Below are 15,635 nucleotides of genomic sequence, written 5' to 3'. Positions count from 1 at the left end.
TAAAAACATGGAATACTATTTTTGAGATAAATAATGATTGTTACAATTATTATAATAATCAATAATAATTTTGGTGGGTCAACTCTCAATTATAACATTATAATGCATGATTTGAAGCCTCTCAATTCACCAATCCTTGCCCAAAAAAGTAATAACAGAAAGAAAAAGTAACCAGTGAACTTTTAATTCCGTAGTCCATTAGTTTGGTGTGTATATATATTTGGTAGATATTAGTTTGGCACCCCCACCCAAAAAAAAGGGGGGGAAAAACGTTGTTATAAATCTCTCTCTCTCTCTCTCTCTCTCTCTCTCGCTCACTCTGTACTTGGAAGCTTCTCTCGTGCGTTTCTCCCGCGGTTGGTTCTTGCGCCTTCCTCATGCGTTTCTCGAATCCCTCTCGCCATCTCCGCTTTCCAAGACTTCTCATATGCTCTTCGATTCGATAAAAGCCCTTTCAACCCGATGCTCAACTCCTCCAAAATGGCGGCCTCTTGGCTGCTCTGGAAGCCAAGATTTCTGCATTTTTAGGCTTTCAACCCTGTTATCGGCATTCCCTGTGAAAAAAATTCCATTCTAAAGCAAAGCAAAAAAAAAAAAAAATCCAATTTTGGAGTTCAAGATTCACCGGAGAAGGCGTGTTTCGGTGGATATCTGCTGCATTTCTGTTCTTCTTGGATTTCGGATATTGGATGTGGGCCTCGACAAATCCACATCTTTCTGCTGTTTTGATTGGTTTCTTGGAGCTGAGAAGTCTTTGTGTTAGGGTTTCTAAGGTCTCTCGGTGGTGTTCTGGGAGAGAAACCCCTCGTTGATTTTGAGGATCGTAGCATAGTCTCAGATCCGCCATTGCTAGGGTTTTATAGTGTGACTGCTCTGCTTCGTCTTGCTTGTCTATCGGGGGTTAATTTATTTGGGGTGCTTAAAGTTGAAGGGTTTGTAGTTATGGAGAAGGATAAGTCTCCAGTCCATGGAGGTGGTGGTGGTAGTGGTTTACCCCCTCCCTTGCCCCGGTATGCTGCTCTTGCCTCACCATCCAGTAGTTTTCCTCTTAAAGGGGAGCCCTCATCATCTTCTTCAATTCCTGGTAGCACTTCAGAGTCTGGTCATTTTGGTCAGAGGGTAGTGCCGGATACTGGGCAGTTCAGTCATGATATAAGCGGAATGCCAGAGCACCCACCGAGAAATGTTGGTCACCGGAGGGCTCAATCTGAGATTTTGAGCCTCCCTGATGATATTAGCTTCGACAGTGACCTTGGGGTTGTAGGGTCTGGTGAAGGCCCTTCGCTGTCTGATGAGACTGAGGAAGACCTGCTCTCTATGTACCTTGATATGGACAAGTTTACCTCATCATCTGCGGCATCTGAGTTGGATTTGCTGGGGAGTGAGAATTCAGTGACTGCCGCAGCGCCTGCTCCTACTTTTCCTTTGCAGACTGAAAATTTGGCTTCAGTTTCTAATGAGAGACCAAGGGTGAGGCACCAACATAGCCAATCTATGGATGGGTCTACTTCAATCAAGCCAGAAATTCTGGCATCGGGCTCAGAAGGACCATCTTTGGCAGAAACAAAGAAAGCCATGTCAGCTGCAAAACTTGCTGATATTTCCCTAGTTGATCCAAAGCGAGCAAAAAGGTTTGGTCTTCAAGAAAAAACTCTCTTCAAGATATTTACTTGGACATATATTGTTAATGATTTTATTTTCTTTCTAGGATTGCAAAGTCCATTTCCTTGAAAGGATGCGTTATTATGGGTTATACTATGCAAAGAGGTTGATTGGCATTCTTATTCAGCATAGGGTACGAAGAAGAAGAAATGGAGTTCTCAAAGAAGACAACAATAGATCAGAAAGTGGCTAAGCTAAAAAACAAAAGACAATGGCGTATCTTAATATGATCTTATTAAGATACATAATCAGTTCAGTAGACTATAAAAGTGAATTTTCTATCCCTTAAACCTCTAGGAACAAAACAATTTCTGTAAGAAAATTATAGGTCCAAGCGTGTTACTTCTCTTTAAGTCCGTAGGATTACAAATTTGCCTTGTTTCTGGACAACTTGGTACTGAGGACCTGAGTTGCCAGTTTCTATGATTTTGTGATTTTAATTAATAACTGATAGATAAATGAATGGAGAAAAGTAAGTTATACTTAATTTAGGTTAATCTGATGTGTAGATTTTCCATGACGCATTGTATTGTTAAGGAATTAAGATTACTTCCATGCCTAGCTTGAGTAAGGATTTACAATTACTTGTTCCTGGTAGGTGGAGAGTCTTAGACTAGATCATGAAGGACTTAAATGCCTTGACCTAATTTCTATTAACTTTTACCTTACAATAGGAGGGAAGGGATCGGATGTCTTCAAAATAGTGGAGTAAGACCAAACAGAGCAAAGTAGCTTTAGCTTAAATAGTATTTATTTTAGGGATTTGATAAGGGATGATAGAAAGAGCTGTAGCTGTACCCACTTCGAGGTGATTGATGGTGAGGAAAGAAAGCTTGGAAGGAAGTTAGATGGGGTCATGCTGGAAGAAGCTTTTGAAATGAAGGCAAGAAGACTCTAAACCTGATGGGTTTCCACTACTTTCATACAAAAGTTTCAGCATATTTGAGGGAGATGAGATGATGGGTTCCTTAGATATTTGATCCGCAATTTGTTTGGGAGTAGTTTATTGTTTATTATCCTCCTCCCCATGTTAATGAATTTGTGGGGCTTATGATAATAGGTCCATTGGTTAGTTACAATCTATAAAATCTTGAGTTGTGTGCTAGCAAGATGAATCATGTGAAGTTTGAGGACTTTAGTTTTATGGAATCAAAATGCATTTTAAATAAGGCAAGCACACAGAAACAATAGTTTTATAATTTGTAAGTTCAGTTCCATGTAGATTTGCTTCCCTTTTTTTTGGTTTGGTAGGGGGAGGCGGAGGGAGGGGATTGATTGGGTCAAACTTGTTTAATTTGATAGGTGGAAGAAAGGCTTATGAGAATGTGAATTTGTTGTTCTTATAGCTTGTCTGAAGAGAATGAGTTTAGAAAAATGGATTGGTTGGAATATGAGGATGAAGTCATCCATGTTTTAAAAGGTGGCTGCAATATGCAGGCAATGAAGGAATTGCATAGTGCATATTGGGTGCTTAGGTGGTCTAGTTTTTTTAACTATTTAAAAATAAATAAAAAATATTAAATACAATAAAGACAACAAAAATGATTATTTTTTGACAAACAATAGTAATATTAATAGTGATAACAACTAACAGTTAGCACCTTCTACTTAGTACCCATATTAGGACCACCTGAAACCCACATCAAACCTAACCATCAGCTTGAACTCATTCATCTGTAGGGCCCCACATAGGAGTGGGCTGCATATGTGGCCCTGGAATGCTAATTGGGTCACATATGTAGCTGTACAATGCTAAGTGCGCTGCATATGCAGCCACATACACCTTTGTAACACTGGAAACAATGCACTAAGTATCAAGTTTAGTGAATCACTACCCTAAAAGTTTATTTGGTTCTGTTGCTGGAAATTGGACCCGGGGGCTGCCGCAAACCGAGAAGGGAGGAGCTCCGCTGCCTGGGGCGGTGGATGGCGGTGCGTCGACAGGCGGCGTCCTCCTGGAAGATCCTGCAAAAAAGCCGGTGGCCGGATTTTCCGGCGCCGGCCCTCCGAAGCTTAAGTCAGAGGAGGCATCTTTTGTGGGGCAAAACCGTGAGGCGCCGTGAGGAGGGCTCCGGGCACGATCGCGCTCATTAATGGCGTTGGGGAGAATAAGGCCGGATCAGGCCGGAGTCAGAGAGCTGTCACGGTCGGTCAGGCCCGTTGAGGTGGTTGAACCGCCGGTCGTGGTAGGCCTGGGGTCCGTAGATGGTAAGTGCATTAATTGTTGAATGAACTGGTGGTCTGGATGAGCCATATGCTTTGATGGTTCAGTGATCCGGAGATCGTCTTGGGCCGTGTTCATTTAATGACTGAGTGCATCGGAGGCCCGAGGGGGTCTTATGCATTAATGACAGGTCATGCCGAGTTCCTGTGGAGATCCCGTGCCTTGATGACTTAAGGATGGCGGCAGATTGTAGTGGAGTCACGTACTTGGTTGTCAGACCTGTTGGAGGATTAAGCAGAGATTGGATATTCGGCTAAGGCATGGGCTCAGCAGAGGTGCCGAGCCGAATAAGTCGCCTAGCGGAGCACTCTCTCATCAGAGAGGGCCCCTCTACGGAGGGGCAAAACCGTGAGGCGCCGTGAGGAGGGCTCCGGGTACGCTCGACCCCCGAATCGGACCCAAAGCGGACAATACCTTCTGGGGGACACTCTCTCTTCTGCTGCTCAGCTGGTGTGTGGGCTCTGCTGGTGACGGGGTGCAAATCCCGCATCAGATGGCGCTAGAAGGAGGGCCTCGGCCCTCCGCCTATCCAGTAAGGAGCCGACCCGGGCACAGGACCTCCCCGCTGGGGGGGCTGTGTTACGGGGGGTTCCCCGAATTTAGTCCCACATCGGCCGTGTAGCGGGAAGGTCTATGCCATATAATGGGGGGCTCAATCACCCTTCCCTTAGGAGGCGTCTTTTGTGGGGCAAAACCGTGAGGCGCCGTGAGGAGGGCTCCGGGTACGCTCGACCCCTGAATCGGACCCAAAGCGGACAATACCTTCTGGGGGACACTCTCTCTTCTGCTGCTCGGCTGGTGTGTGAGCTCTGCTGGTGACGGGGTGCAAATCCCGCATCAGGTTCTTAAAGACAATTTCCCTCTGTCTCTTCACTTTCATTGAGGTGACTATCGGTATTCTTTTGTTTGGTAAATGTGAAATGTGCTTGGAGGTAAATCTTGTCACCCATCTCCAATGTGGTAGCAACACTCTCCTTTGATTGAGGTGCATGTGGCTACATACACTGCATATGTAGCTGCACAATGCTAAGCAGGGCGCATATGTGGCTACATGCACCGCATTTTAAAACATTGGAAGAAATGCAGCAAGTATCAAGTTTTAGCAAATCGCTGCCCTAGTTGGTTCTTAAAGACAATTTTTCCTTTACTTCACTTTGATTGAGGTGATTATCAGTAATTTTTTTGTTTGGTAAATGCAAGTATTTGGGAGTAAATGTTGTATCCTCCAATGCAATAGCAACACTCTTCGTTTTTGTTCAAGCAATCTTGAGAACTTGGTATATTTTGATTTTGTCTAATTTGTTCTCAAATTTCAATGGAGCTGATCATATAGTTTGCAGAGTTTAGAATTTACTGATTAGTGGTACCCATTGACATTTTATAACATAGAGAATGATGATGATTTATTGCTTGAATGATTTGGTAAGTATGGAGGGCTAAAATATTTTTTTCCTCTTGAAGTGTGCATATCTTTCTTTTGGACAAATATATGACAAACCTTTTTGGACAAATATATGACAAACCTTAAGACATACCATATTTCTTTCGTTATGACTCTTCATCATCACCCAAGCCTTTTCCCATCAAATACAAAGTCAGTTTTTGAGCACAACTCTAAGTTGAGAAGGCTCCTTAGAAGGATTAAGTAGATTTTACAGCCTGGTGTTAACCTAACATGAACCTTGTAGAAATTGGTGTGGAATTCCTCATCAATGCAAATTTGGGGAAGCATGGGTCTTGCATTGGAACCTACAAGACAGGTTGGTAAGTAGGAAGATTTACCTTATTCATCACAATTCTAACTCATGCATCCAAGGAGAAACCCTCCAAAATTCCTCTAAACTTGGAAATGTTTAGAGAAACCGAAAAAAAGGCAGCTTTCTCGATGTAAGAAATTGTGTTCGTCCTAAGGCACAAATAAGCCTAAGAGCCAGATGGAAATCCTTTTCATGACTAAGCCTAACAGGGACTTCTTTGCAGGTGAGAAAATAGAGGGATGAATTTAATATAGATAAATGAAACTATAGGACAATCTATATCAAAGGCTTGCCCAACTCAATCTGTCAATTATTCATATTACAATGTAAACTCAAAAGAACCAAGCCAAATGAGAAATTGAGGATTCCGTGTCCTAGAGCACCCCTTTTTCTGATATCCCACATGTCAACCTTTTTGCACTATCCTTCTCTTGACATTATATATTCCTCATTAGTTTGTATTCTCAGTGAGTAGAAATATCATGTATACAGGTCTTAGTCTATCACTCCATTCAAGGTTTTGCATAGATTTATTCCCGTGCCCTACATGATTTCTTTTGTTTCTCTGTAATTGTTTTGAGAAATTAGCAGCAGACAATTTGGTTGTTGAGGGGACTGTTCATGCTGGGAGAAATTGAATTGTTATGTTCGATACATTTGTCACATTAGATAGCTCTATTGTTTGAAGTTACTTGCTAGCTAGCTTGATGTCATGGCAGTATGATTTTCTTATGTGCCTTATAGAATCTCAACTGGAAAATTTTTGACAAATGGGCTGGAGAAATTAGCATCGTTGCCATTGAAAATTCTATTTAGTTAGTTCTGAAGTAAACCACCATGAATCATGATAAGTTCACCATGTTGAGTATTCAGTAGTCAAGAGAAATCCAACATACTAGAAGATAATATTTCTTTAAAGGAAATGATAGAGGCTGAAAAGTCATGTTATGATATCTCTTTTTGAATTCTTGAAAGCTTGAAGATCTTGATGTGGTAATGAAGTGTAGGGTTTTGGTTCTTCTAATTTGAGTCTATCTAGGAATAATATGTCTATAATTGTCTTTTAAATTTGATTTGGGAATTTTAGTTGGATTTTCAATGAATTGGATATCTAATGTTGATTAAAATTCTAAAATTAAATCGATAATGACTTCAACTGTTAGAGGTCTTATAGTTAGATTTATGAGGCCAATTATCATTATTGCATACAATTTTGGGTAGCTTTATGGCATGAAGTTAGTATCAATTGCATCAAGGAAATATATCCTTACCTACTTTACCAGTCTTGAACAACCTTACACAGGTTTAGGAGTTTTATGTGAATCAATGGTCCATATTACTTTCAGCTTCATGCTCATTGCAAAGCCTGTGCATTGTAAAGAAAAGTTCCAATAATTGAAGTAAAATTGTTTGCACCTAGGATAGCCTTTTATTCAGATGGCGTCACTGCATCAAGACCATAAGCAAGAAGTAGTCAGGATGCTTTATTATTATACAAGAAAAGAAGCGAGATGCATCAAGATCTCATCTCTAGCTAGGAAATATGAGAAAGGTGTACTGTTTTTGATACAAAATATAATGTATGTGGTGGAAGAATGAAGATCCCTTTGCTTCTTGTGGATTGATCCTGGAATTTTGTGGATTGAAGCTTTCTAGGAAATTGTGTTCAATAGCTTCAATATGGCTTCATCAACTATTGGAGTGGCTCTTCGTTTTTATAGATGGTGAGCTGTTTTGCTAGTAACTGACCCTGAATATGAAGCATTGTAACAAGCAAAATTGGTGAAATGAAATCCAACAAACAGAAAGTGATATGTACCAATAAGATCTATGAACTATTATAGTGATTAGTTGAAGTCTTGAAGCATGTGGATTGAGCGGTCCGCTGCATGGGCTTAGGGAGCCTAGAGGTCAATCATTGATAGGTAACCATGGAGTGTTTGCAATTAGTGTTGGTAATTGGGAAATGACCCAAGATGGAATTTAAGAAGCATAAGAATGCAGGATGGTGAGAGAAAAATGGTTCATCTGAATGTGTTGGTAGGGACTCTGACAGCTTGGCTTTTTGCAGTATAATATTGTTGAGGATGATCATCCTAACAATTGAGCTAGGAAGCAATATGGCTAGTACATGATAATAAATAAATATTATTTTTTAATATATGCTATAAAACATCCAAAAAGCATGGTTGGTTTATCATAGAACACTATATAGGAACACTTAACATCACAAGTTCTAAGATATTTTACAAAATGAAACCTATATTTTTTGGTAAATATAACAAATATAAATCTATTAAAAATTTGTATGTTAGTAGACATAAATTTAGCAAACACTCTTTATCCTGGAAATATAAATATGGCAAGGAAGCAACATTATTAAAATAAATGCAGCAAGCTAATGAGAATTCATGCAGCAAGTATATGAATGATAAGAATAGCTTCAGCAAATATTCATGAGTCAACAATAAAATTAACATAACTAGAAAAGTTAAAACCAAATAAAAAAATGCAGCAGGCCAATCTTGGTTTTGGCATTTTTGTGCTCAACTATGCTGGGTGACAGCAGTATTCTTTATCCAATTTATGTGAATCTTTTTATATAAATAGAAATGCAGAAATGGAAGGCAAATCAGGATTTAGGCGTTACAATTACAATTTGTTATTTGTGCAAGTTAATAGCTCGAATAAGCTTCAGATATAAACATTTCTATTTTCATGACGTCGTTTTACAATTTGACTTTTTTTTTAACATGGTCTTATGTCATAAATACTTTGGTGGAATATGATAGGATCTGGGCGAATAGGCAGTCAGCTGCTAGGTCAAAAGAAAGAAAGATGCGTTACATTGCAGAGCTTGAGCGAAAAGTGCAAACCCTGCAGACAGAAGCTACAACATTATCAGCCCAGTTGACCATGTTACAGGTATTTTTATCCTACAAGACACAAACTAGAAAATTGGTAACAGTCAGAAGGGTTCCTCTCTGTGAGTGCACATGCTATATTTATTCTTCTTCTTTTTCAGTGATTCATGAACAAAGTTTAGTTAGCATACCTTACCTTGTACAAATGGAGGGAATGTAAATGAATAGAAATAAGTTTGAAAGTGGGGACAACTTGCAATCACCACCCACTCTGCTATTAAGTTTTGATTGTGGAATTGAATTTAGTAGGATTAATCTCTGATCACTCTTTCTGGATGTTTGATGGTAGGTCCTTACATGTTGGAGCCTTCTTACCCATATATCATGAGGTCACAAACTTAGTTTTTCTACAGTGACTCGTGCTGATCCACTTCATATTTTAAAAGTATAGAAACAGCTGGAGTTTGTTTTGTATGCGTTACAAATGTTTTTCTCTGAGATCATTAGTATGGATCCTTGATTTAGGTACTCCATCCTGCAATTAAGGTTGCTGGGAAATTATGATTCTAGTTATTACCAAGAATTTGTCTTTTTCTACATATGTGAAGTCATATTCTTCACACTGAGGGACCTGTATGATAAAGTGATAAGGGAAACTAATATAGGAAGAGTGAGTGCGAAATGCAGATACTTGGGATATGCTATCCACGGCATTTTTCCAGATCATTTGACTTCTGAGACTCGTTTATTTTGTCCTCTAATTATACCCATGCTTTCCAGTTCTATCTAGTACTTGACAATTAAAAAAGGACAGCCACGATAGTGATAAGATGATATTGGAGTCAAGCATGTATTAGTAGTCTGTATTTATGTGGTTTCCTTGCAAATTTCCTTTGCCCTAGCAATAATTCTTCATCAGTATTAGTTTTTATTAGCTTCCTATGAGAAGTGAACATTGGATACTTGCATGGATTGACTGAAAAGTCATTCCTTCATGTTGGCTTATCATGACAGAGAGACACTAGTGGATTGACTGCTGAAAATAACGAGTTGAAGCTGCGTCTCCAGACCATGGAGCAGCAAGTTCACCTGCAAGATGGTAAGTTCCCAGCTTCATGATCTTGGACATTGTGCATATCTTCAGAATATCTTCTGATCAGGTTCCTTGATCAAATTGCATATTGATGCTGTGTTGTTTTTCTAATCTAGTACCTGTGATATGTAATAGTGGTCCACGAATACCCCATTTGATGGCAGCAGCAAGGACAGCAAAAGGAGGGTTGTCCAGATTTTGCTCTTTATATGATCTGTCAGCTTCATTAGCTAATCTGATTTGTTCAAAGTTTAAGAATTTTATCAAACTGCGATTGTATGGTCTGGCTTCCATCCCCTACACCAGACAATTTGACATTTGCTGAACCTTTTTTTTTTTTTATTGGATGCATGCTGCAGCACTAAATGATGCTCTCAGAGAGGAGGTTCAGCGGTTGAAAATTGCAACTGGACCAGCAAATCCTAACGGCGGACAGGTGATGAACTTGGGACCATCTTTTGGAGCCACTCAGCAATATTATCACCGCAGTCATGCAATGCAGTCACTTATGGCTGCCCGGCAACTTCAGCAACTCCAAATCCACTCACAGCATCAACAACAGATGCACCCACAACAGCACCAGCCTCAGGTGCAGCAGCAGCAGCAGCAGCAGCAATCACCTGCTGAGTTGAAAATGAAAGGAGTGATGACTTCTCAAAGGGAGGGCACTTCAGATAACAGCACTTCCCAGGAATAAATGATCAGCAGAGTTAATGTGGGATCGACATATGTTGATATTATATTTCAAATATTAGATTTGCTTAGTATCTATTAGACATGTTATGTACAATTTATTATATCCAGTGGTTAGGTTTGCTGGACTTGCATATTCCAGTACCTGTTGCAGTAGGTTTTCTGAGAAGCGCTTGGATGATGATCTTTCAACAATCCATTTGCTTGCTTTTCCAATAAGCTTTTCAGTTTGATAATGCCGTCTTGGTTATAATGTGGTAATGTTAATACCACCACTTGATTACATTGATTATTACAATGTGAATGCTTGGATCCACACAATGGAACCCGGGCTTTTCGTAAATTTACTATTAGAATTTGCGAGGTGTGATAATTTAACAGGTCTAAAGAGTGGGAAACGAACGCCAGAAAGATAGTAAAGAGAGGATGGAAACATGGATGAAGGCGAACTTGAATGTCTAAGGACGCTGTTGATAAAAAAAAGAGAGTGTGAAATTAAATCTCAAGATATTTTTGGTCATCACTTTCATTTTTTTATTTTTAAAAATAAAAAATAAAAATTATTTCTAATTTTTTATTATAAAATATAAATATATTTGATATGGTTAATTATTTTTAAACAAAAATATATCGATCATGATAGATATAGTGGTAGTTGCAATAGAAGCAGTGAAAATGATACAGGCGGTGTTGGTGCACATATGATAGCAGAGTAGCCGAGCTAGAGATGATGATGGCAGTGGTGGGTGCGGCGGCGATAGAGATGATGCAAAGGATACCAAAGTTTGTAGTAAAGATAATGGCTATGGTGATGAGGGTGGGATGGAGTTAGTAATGGTAGTGATAATAACATTAATAATAGTTGTAGTGGAGGCACTAGTAACATGGCAGAGGTGGCGATAATGGTAGAGCAATAGTGAGGATGGTAGCTAAGTAACGGTCGGCGATGATAAAAAATACAACTTTTTTATTTTTGTAAATATCAAAGGTATGGATTTTTTTTAATGAGCATGATTAAAAAAAAAAAAACAACTCACATGCATCGCATGCGCCCCACCTTTTTGTATTTATAGTTTTATATCAAATATTTTAGATCAATTGACAATAAAAAAATAAAAGCATTTTAGATCAAATACTGGCTTCATCAGGGGCGGCCCAAGCGTTAAGCGACCGAGGCGGTCGCCTAAGGCCTCGGCCCATCGGAAGGCCTCCGGTCCTCGACTCTCCAGTGCATCGCTATTATGGGAATTGGGAAATTGAGATCACCATTCGCCGCCAAAGAAGGAAGCCTACTGCCTACGAGCTGCTTCAAGCCTCCAGCTGCCCATCATAGGTAGGATTCATAGCTAGCTGCTGCGGTGCTCCCCTGCCTGCCTACAAAGTACGATCCAGGGCCTCCAGGCATGGCCAACGCCCAACAGGCAATGGACAACGGGGTATGGCTGCCTACGAAGTACGATCCAGGGCCTCCATAGCCCGTCTTCTCCATCCACCGGCCATTGTCATCAGAATGGTAGAATCTGAGTCTCCCAGATAAGTAGATAATCAGAGAGAGTCGGAGTCCTTCCTAGTTCCTTCCCTAATCGCTAATCTCTAGCCCTAGTTCAATCTTTAGTTCTTCTAATCTTCTAAGTTCCGTCCTTCGCGGCTTCGCGTTCACCGTCCTCGGCTCAGTTCTTCCAAGTTCCGTCCTTCGCCCATCTCTTCTCCTTCTCGGCCCAGCCCTTCGTCCTCGCCGGAGCCCAGAGGTGACTCAGGTGAGCTTCCGCCTTCCGAGAACGGGTTTAGGCCCTTTAAGGTGTTATCTCTGTTGGGTTACTTGGGTAATGGGTTATTAGTTATTACTTATTTATTTTTGTTATTATATACTCATAAATCAATAAATCATAATCAGGTTCTCTTTGCTCTATTTTGCTCTGATTATTTTTCATAATCAGGTTTCTGAATACTGAATAATACTGATTAGGTTCTCTTCCTCTGTTTTGCTCTGTTTTTATTTTTATTTTTTATTGGTAGTGTTGATGGAAAGGGATGCAATGACTCTAATTTGGTTCTCTTCCTCTATTTTTTTACACAGTACACACCCTTGGAGCTCTTTAGTAGCCTATAATTTGATGTACCTCGGCCTTTTTAGAGACAAATAACACCCTAAAGGGCCTTTCTGTTACAGAGCTTAATGTCATGATGTACTCTCTGTTACAGAGCTCCATTTTGCACCCATTTCCACAGCTCCACTTTACTATTTTCATTTCAATGCCATCAAATTTTTTATTGTCGGATTCTTGTTCAAGCTATTGTTTTAAGAAAATAAATTTTTATGTTTATTCTTAAAAATTGACAATAGCTCTTCATGTCTAGGACTCCATTAAAATTGACAGTAGCTTCGACACCCCTTCTCGCCATTGAGTTCAGCACCACTTGTCGGAATTTGAGTTCGTCGTCGAGTCTGGTACCACTTGTTGGAATCTGAGTTCGTCGTCGAGTCTGGCACCGCTTCTATTGATATTTCGGGTTTTATCATTTTCAACTCTATTCTATTTTGATTTGTTTGTAGTGATTGCTTTAATTGTTTTGTTTGATAATATTATTTTTAGATTCAAATGTCTAATAGAAAATTTGAATGTGGGTATGAAAAACTCAAAAAGAAAAGAAAAATTGAAAAACTCATTCAATCTCAAAAAGATGCTTTAGATAGATTTATTGTCATAAATAAACAAAACACTACATCAAGTTCAACTCAAAACGAAATAGAGTTGGAAGATGACATAAAAAGAACGAACTAAAATGAGATTGACAATCAGATTTATAGTGGTATTGAAATATCTACTGAAACAATATCTAGTGAAGAACATAATAAGAAATTAGATGGAGATAGGATAAACAAGGATAGTATAGAGTTTAATGAAACTAGTTCTATTTCTATAAATATATATGATCCTAGTCAATGAAAAAATATTGAAATAAAGTTGAGAGATCTATTAGTGGAAAGAGGTCCAATTAGAGATTATGATCTTTATTTTCCTAGAGATGAAAATAATAGACATTTTTCTACTATACATTACATTCGTAAGTTACCTAATGGTAAAAAATATGATAGAACATGGTTAGTTGTTTTTGTTGTAAATTATTTGATTTAAAGCTTAGCATAAGTCAATTAGTCAATGAAGGAAGTAAGGATTGGAAAAATCTAGGTATCAAGCTTAAAAGTCATGAAACAACTAATGAACATATCATTAGCATGAATAGGTAGATTGATTTAGAAGTGAGATTGCTAAAAAATAAGACAACTGATAAAAGTCTCCAAGAACAAATAAACCAAGAGAAGGATCATTAGAAAAAAGTTCTATTGAGAATTATTGCTGTCGTAAAAAATCTTGCAAAAAATAATTTAGCATTTTGAGGAAAGAATGAAAAGATCTATCAAAACAATAATGGAATTTTTCTAAGTTTTCTCGAAACGATTGCAGAATTTGATCCAGTAATGCAAGAACATATTCGACGCATTCAACATGGTGAAATTCACAATCATTATTTAGGTCATAATATTCAAAATGAATTGATTCAAATATTAGCATATGAAATTAAAGCTATAATAATTAAAGAGATTAAAGAAGCAAAATACTTTTCTGTAATACTTGATTGTACTCCTGATGCAAGCCATCAGGAACAAATGACCCTAGTTCTAAGGTATGTAGATATTTCAACAAGTCCAGTAAAAGTAGAAGAATATTTTTTAGAATTTTTAGAAGTAGATGATACCTCTGGAAATGGCCTTTTTAATGAACTTATAAATATAATAGAAATACATAAACTTGAGGTTAATGATATAAGAGGACAAGGGTATGACAACGGATCTAATATAAAAGGAAAATATCATGGTGTACAAAGAAGATTATTAGATATAAATCCCAGAGCATTTTACATACCTTGTGGATGTGATACTGCTAACTCGTGTCCTAAGGCTATATCTTTTTTTCGAGTAATACAACGAATTTATACCTTATTTTCTTCTTCTACAAAACGATGGAAAATTTTACAAGATAATGTATCTATATTAACTCTTAAACTTTTGTCACAGACACGTTGGGAAAGTCGTATTGAAAGTGTCAAAGCAATTAAACATCAAGCTCCTAAAATAAGAGATGCCTTAGTTCAATGAATTTAGTATTATGTGATACTGCTAACTCGTGTCCTAAGGCTATATCTTTTTTTGGAGTAATACAACGAATTTATACCTTATTTTCTTCTTCTACAAAACGATGGAAAATTTTATAAGATAATGTATCTATATTAACTCTTAAACTTTTGTCACAGACACGTTGGGAAAGTCGTATTGAAAGTGTCAAAGCAATTAAACATCAAGCTCCTAAAATAAGAGATGCCTTAGTTCAATTAGCGGAAACTAGTGAAGATCCTAAAATAAAGAGTGAAGCCATATGCTTAGCTACATATGAGATTGAAAATTTTGAATTCTTATTAGGCATGAATATTTGGTACGATATATTATTTGCTGTTAACTCAGTTAGTAAGAACTTACAATATGAAGACATGCATATTGATGTTGCTATAGATCAATTAAAAGGTCTTCTTTCTTATTTGAAAAGTTATAGAGAAAATGGATTTTTAAATGCTTGGAATTCATCTAAAGAAATTGTAAATGAAATGGAAATAGAACCTACATTTCGTGAAAAACGTGTGATCCGTAGAAAAAAACAATTTGATGAAAATACTGATGATGAGACAACAAGATCAGCTGAAGAATCTTTTAGAATTGATTATTTTTTATACATAGTAGATCAAGCTATTTCTTCAATTCAAAATATGTTTGAACAATTCACTATATATGAAGATGTTTTTGGTTTTTTGTTTAATTTTAAAAAGTTAAAATCTTTGAATGAAGAGAATCTGAAAAGGTATTGTCTTAATCTTCAAAACTTTTTAAAGCACGGTGAATATTCTGATATTGATTATCTTGATCTGTTTTCGGAGTTAAACATTTTAAAAGAAGTTTTACAAATAGAAACTAGTACCCCTATTGATACTTTAAGTTTAATTAAAAAAATAGATTCTTTTCCAAATGCATGCATTGCCTGCAGGATATTGTTAACAATACCTGTAACAGTTACTTCTGCGGAAAGAAGTTTTTCAAAATTAAAGTTGATAAAATCTTATTTGCGGTTAACTATGTCACAAGAAAGATTAAATGGATTAGCTATATTATCGATTGAAAATAATATTTTAATGAATCTTGAGTACAAAAATTTGATTAGTAATTTTGCATCTCAAAAAGCTAGACGAATTATTTTTAAATAAAATTTTAAAATATTTTACACTTATTAAAA

The 15,635-nt window shown here is 37.7% G+C and overlaps 1 protein-coding gene across 2 annotated transcripts; it reads left to right on the top strand.

Moving 5' to 3' along the window:
• Positions 1–246: 246 nt before the first annotated feature.
• On the top strand, positions 247–10,427 carry LOC103708578 (putative transcription factor PosF21). 2 transcript variants are annotated; one of them, XM_008793577.5, is made up of 4 exons: positions 247–1,631; positions 8,436–8,568; positions 9,522–9,606; positions 9,960–10,427. In XM_008793577.5, exons 1-4 carry the CDS (start codon positions 943–945, stop codon positions 10,295–10,297), a joined length of 1,245 nt encoding a protein of 414 aa, XP_008791799.2. In that variant the 5' UTR covers positions 247–942; the 3' UTR covers positions 10,298–10,427. The 2 variants fall into 2 exon arrangements, with proteins under 2 accessions (XP_008791799.2, XP_017698680.2); XM_017843191.4 differs by having other exon boundaries at positions 9,717–10,427.
• The last annotated feature ends 5,208 nt before the right edge of the window (positions 10,428–15,635 follow it).

This window comes from Phoenix dactylifera, chromosome 13 (genome assembly GCF_051530095.1).
Source record: "Phoenix dactylifera cultivar Ajwa chromosome 13, Ajwa_hap1_PhDact_Kaust_v1.1, whole genome shotgun sequence".
NCBI lineage: Eukaryota > Viridiplantae > Streptophyta > Magnoliopsida > Arecales > Arecaceae > Phoenix > Phoenix dactylifera.
Note: the sequence above shows the minus strand (reverse complement) of the source record. Positions and strands in the feature narration are given on the sequence as shown.

Excerpts from the sequence above, each read along its gene's own strand:
- LOC103708578 (XM_008793577.5), top strand. The coding sequence starts at position 943 with ATGGAGAAGGATAAGTCTCCAGTCCATGGAGGTGGTGGTGGTAGTGGT. Across the intron at positions 1,632-8,435 it reads GATCCAAAGCGAGCAAAAAG|GATCTGGGCGAATAGGCAGT; the intron begins GTTTGGTCTTCA and ends GGAATATGATAG. Across the intron at positions 9,607-9,959 it reads GCAAGTTCACCTGCAAGATG|CACTAAATGATGCTCTCAGA; the intron begins GTAAGTTCCCAG and ends TGCATGCTGCAG.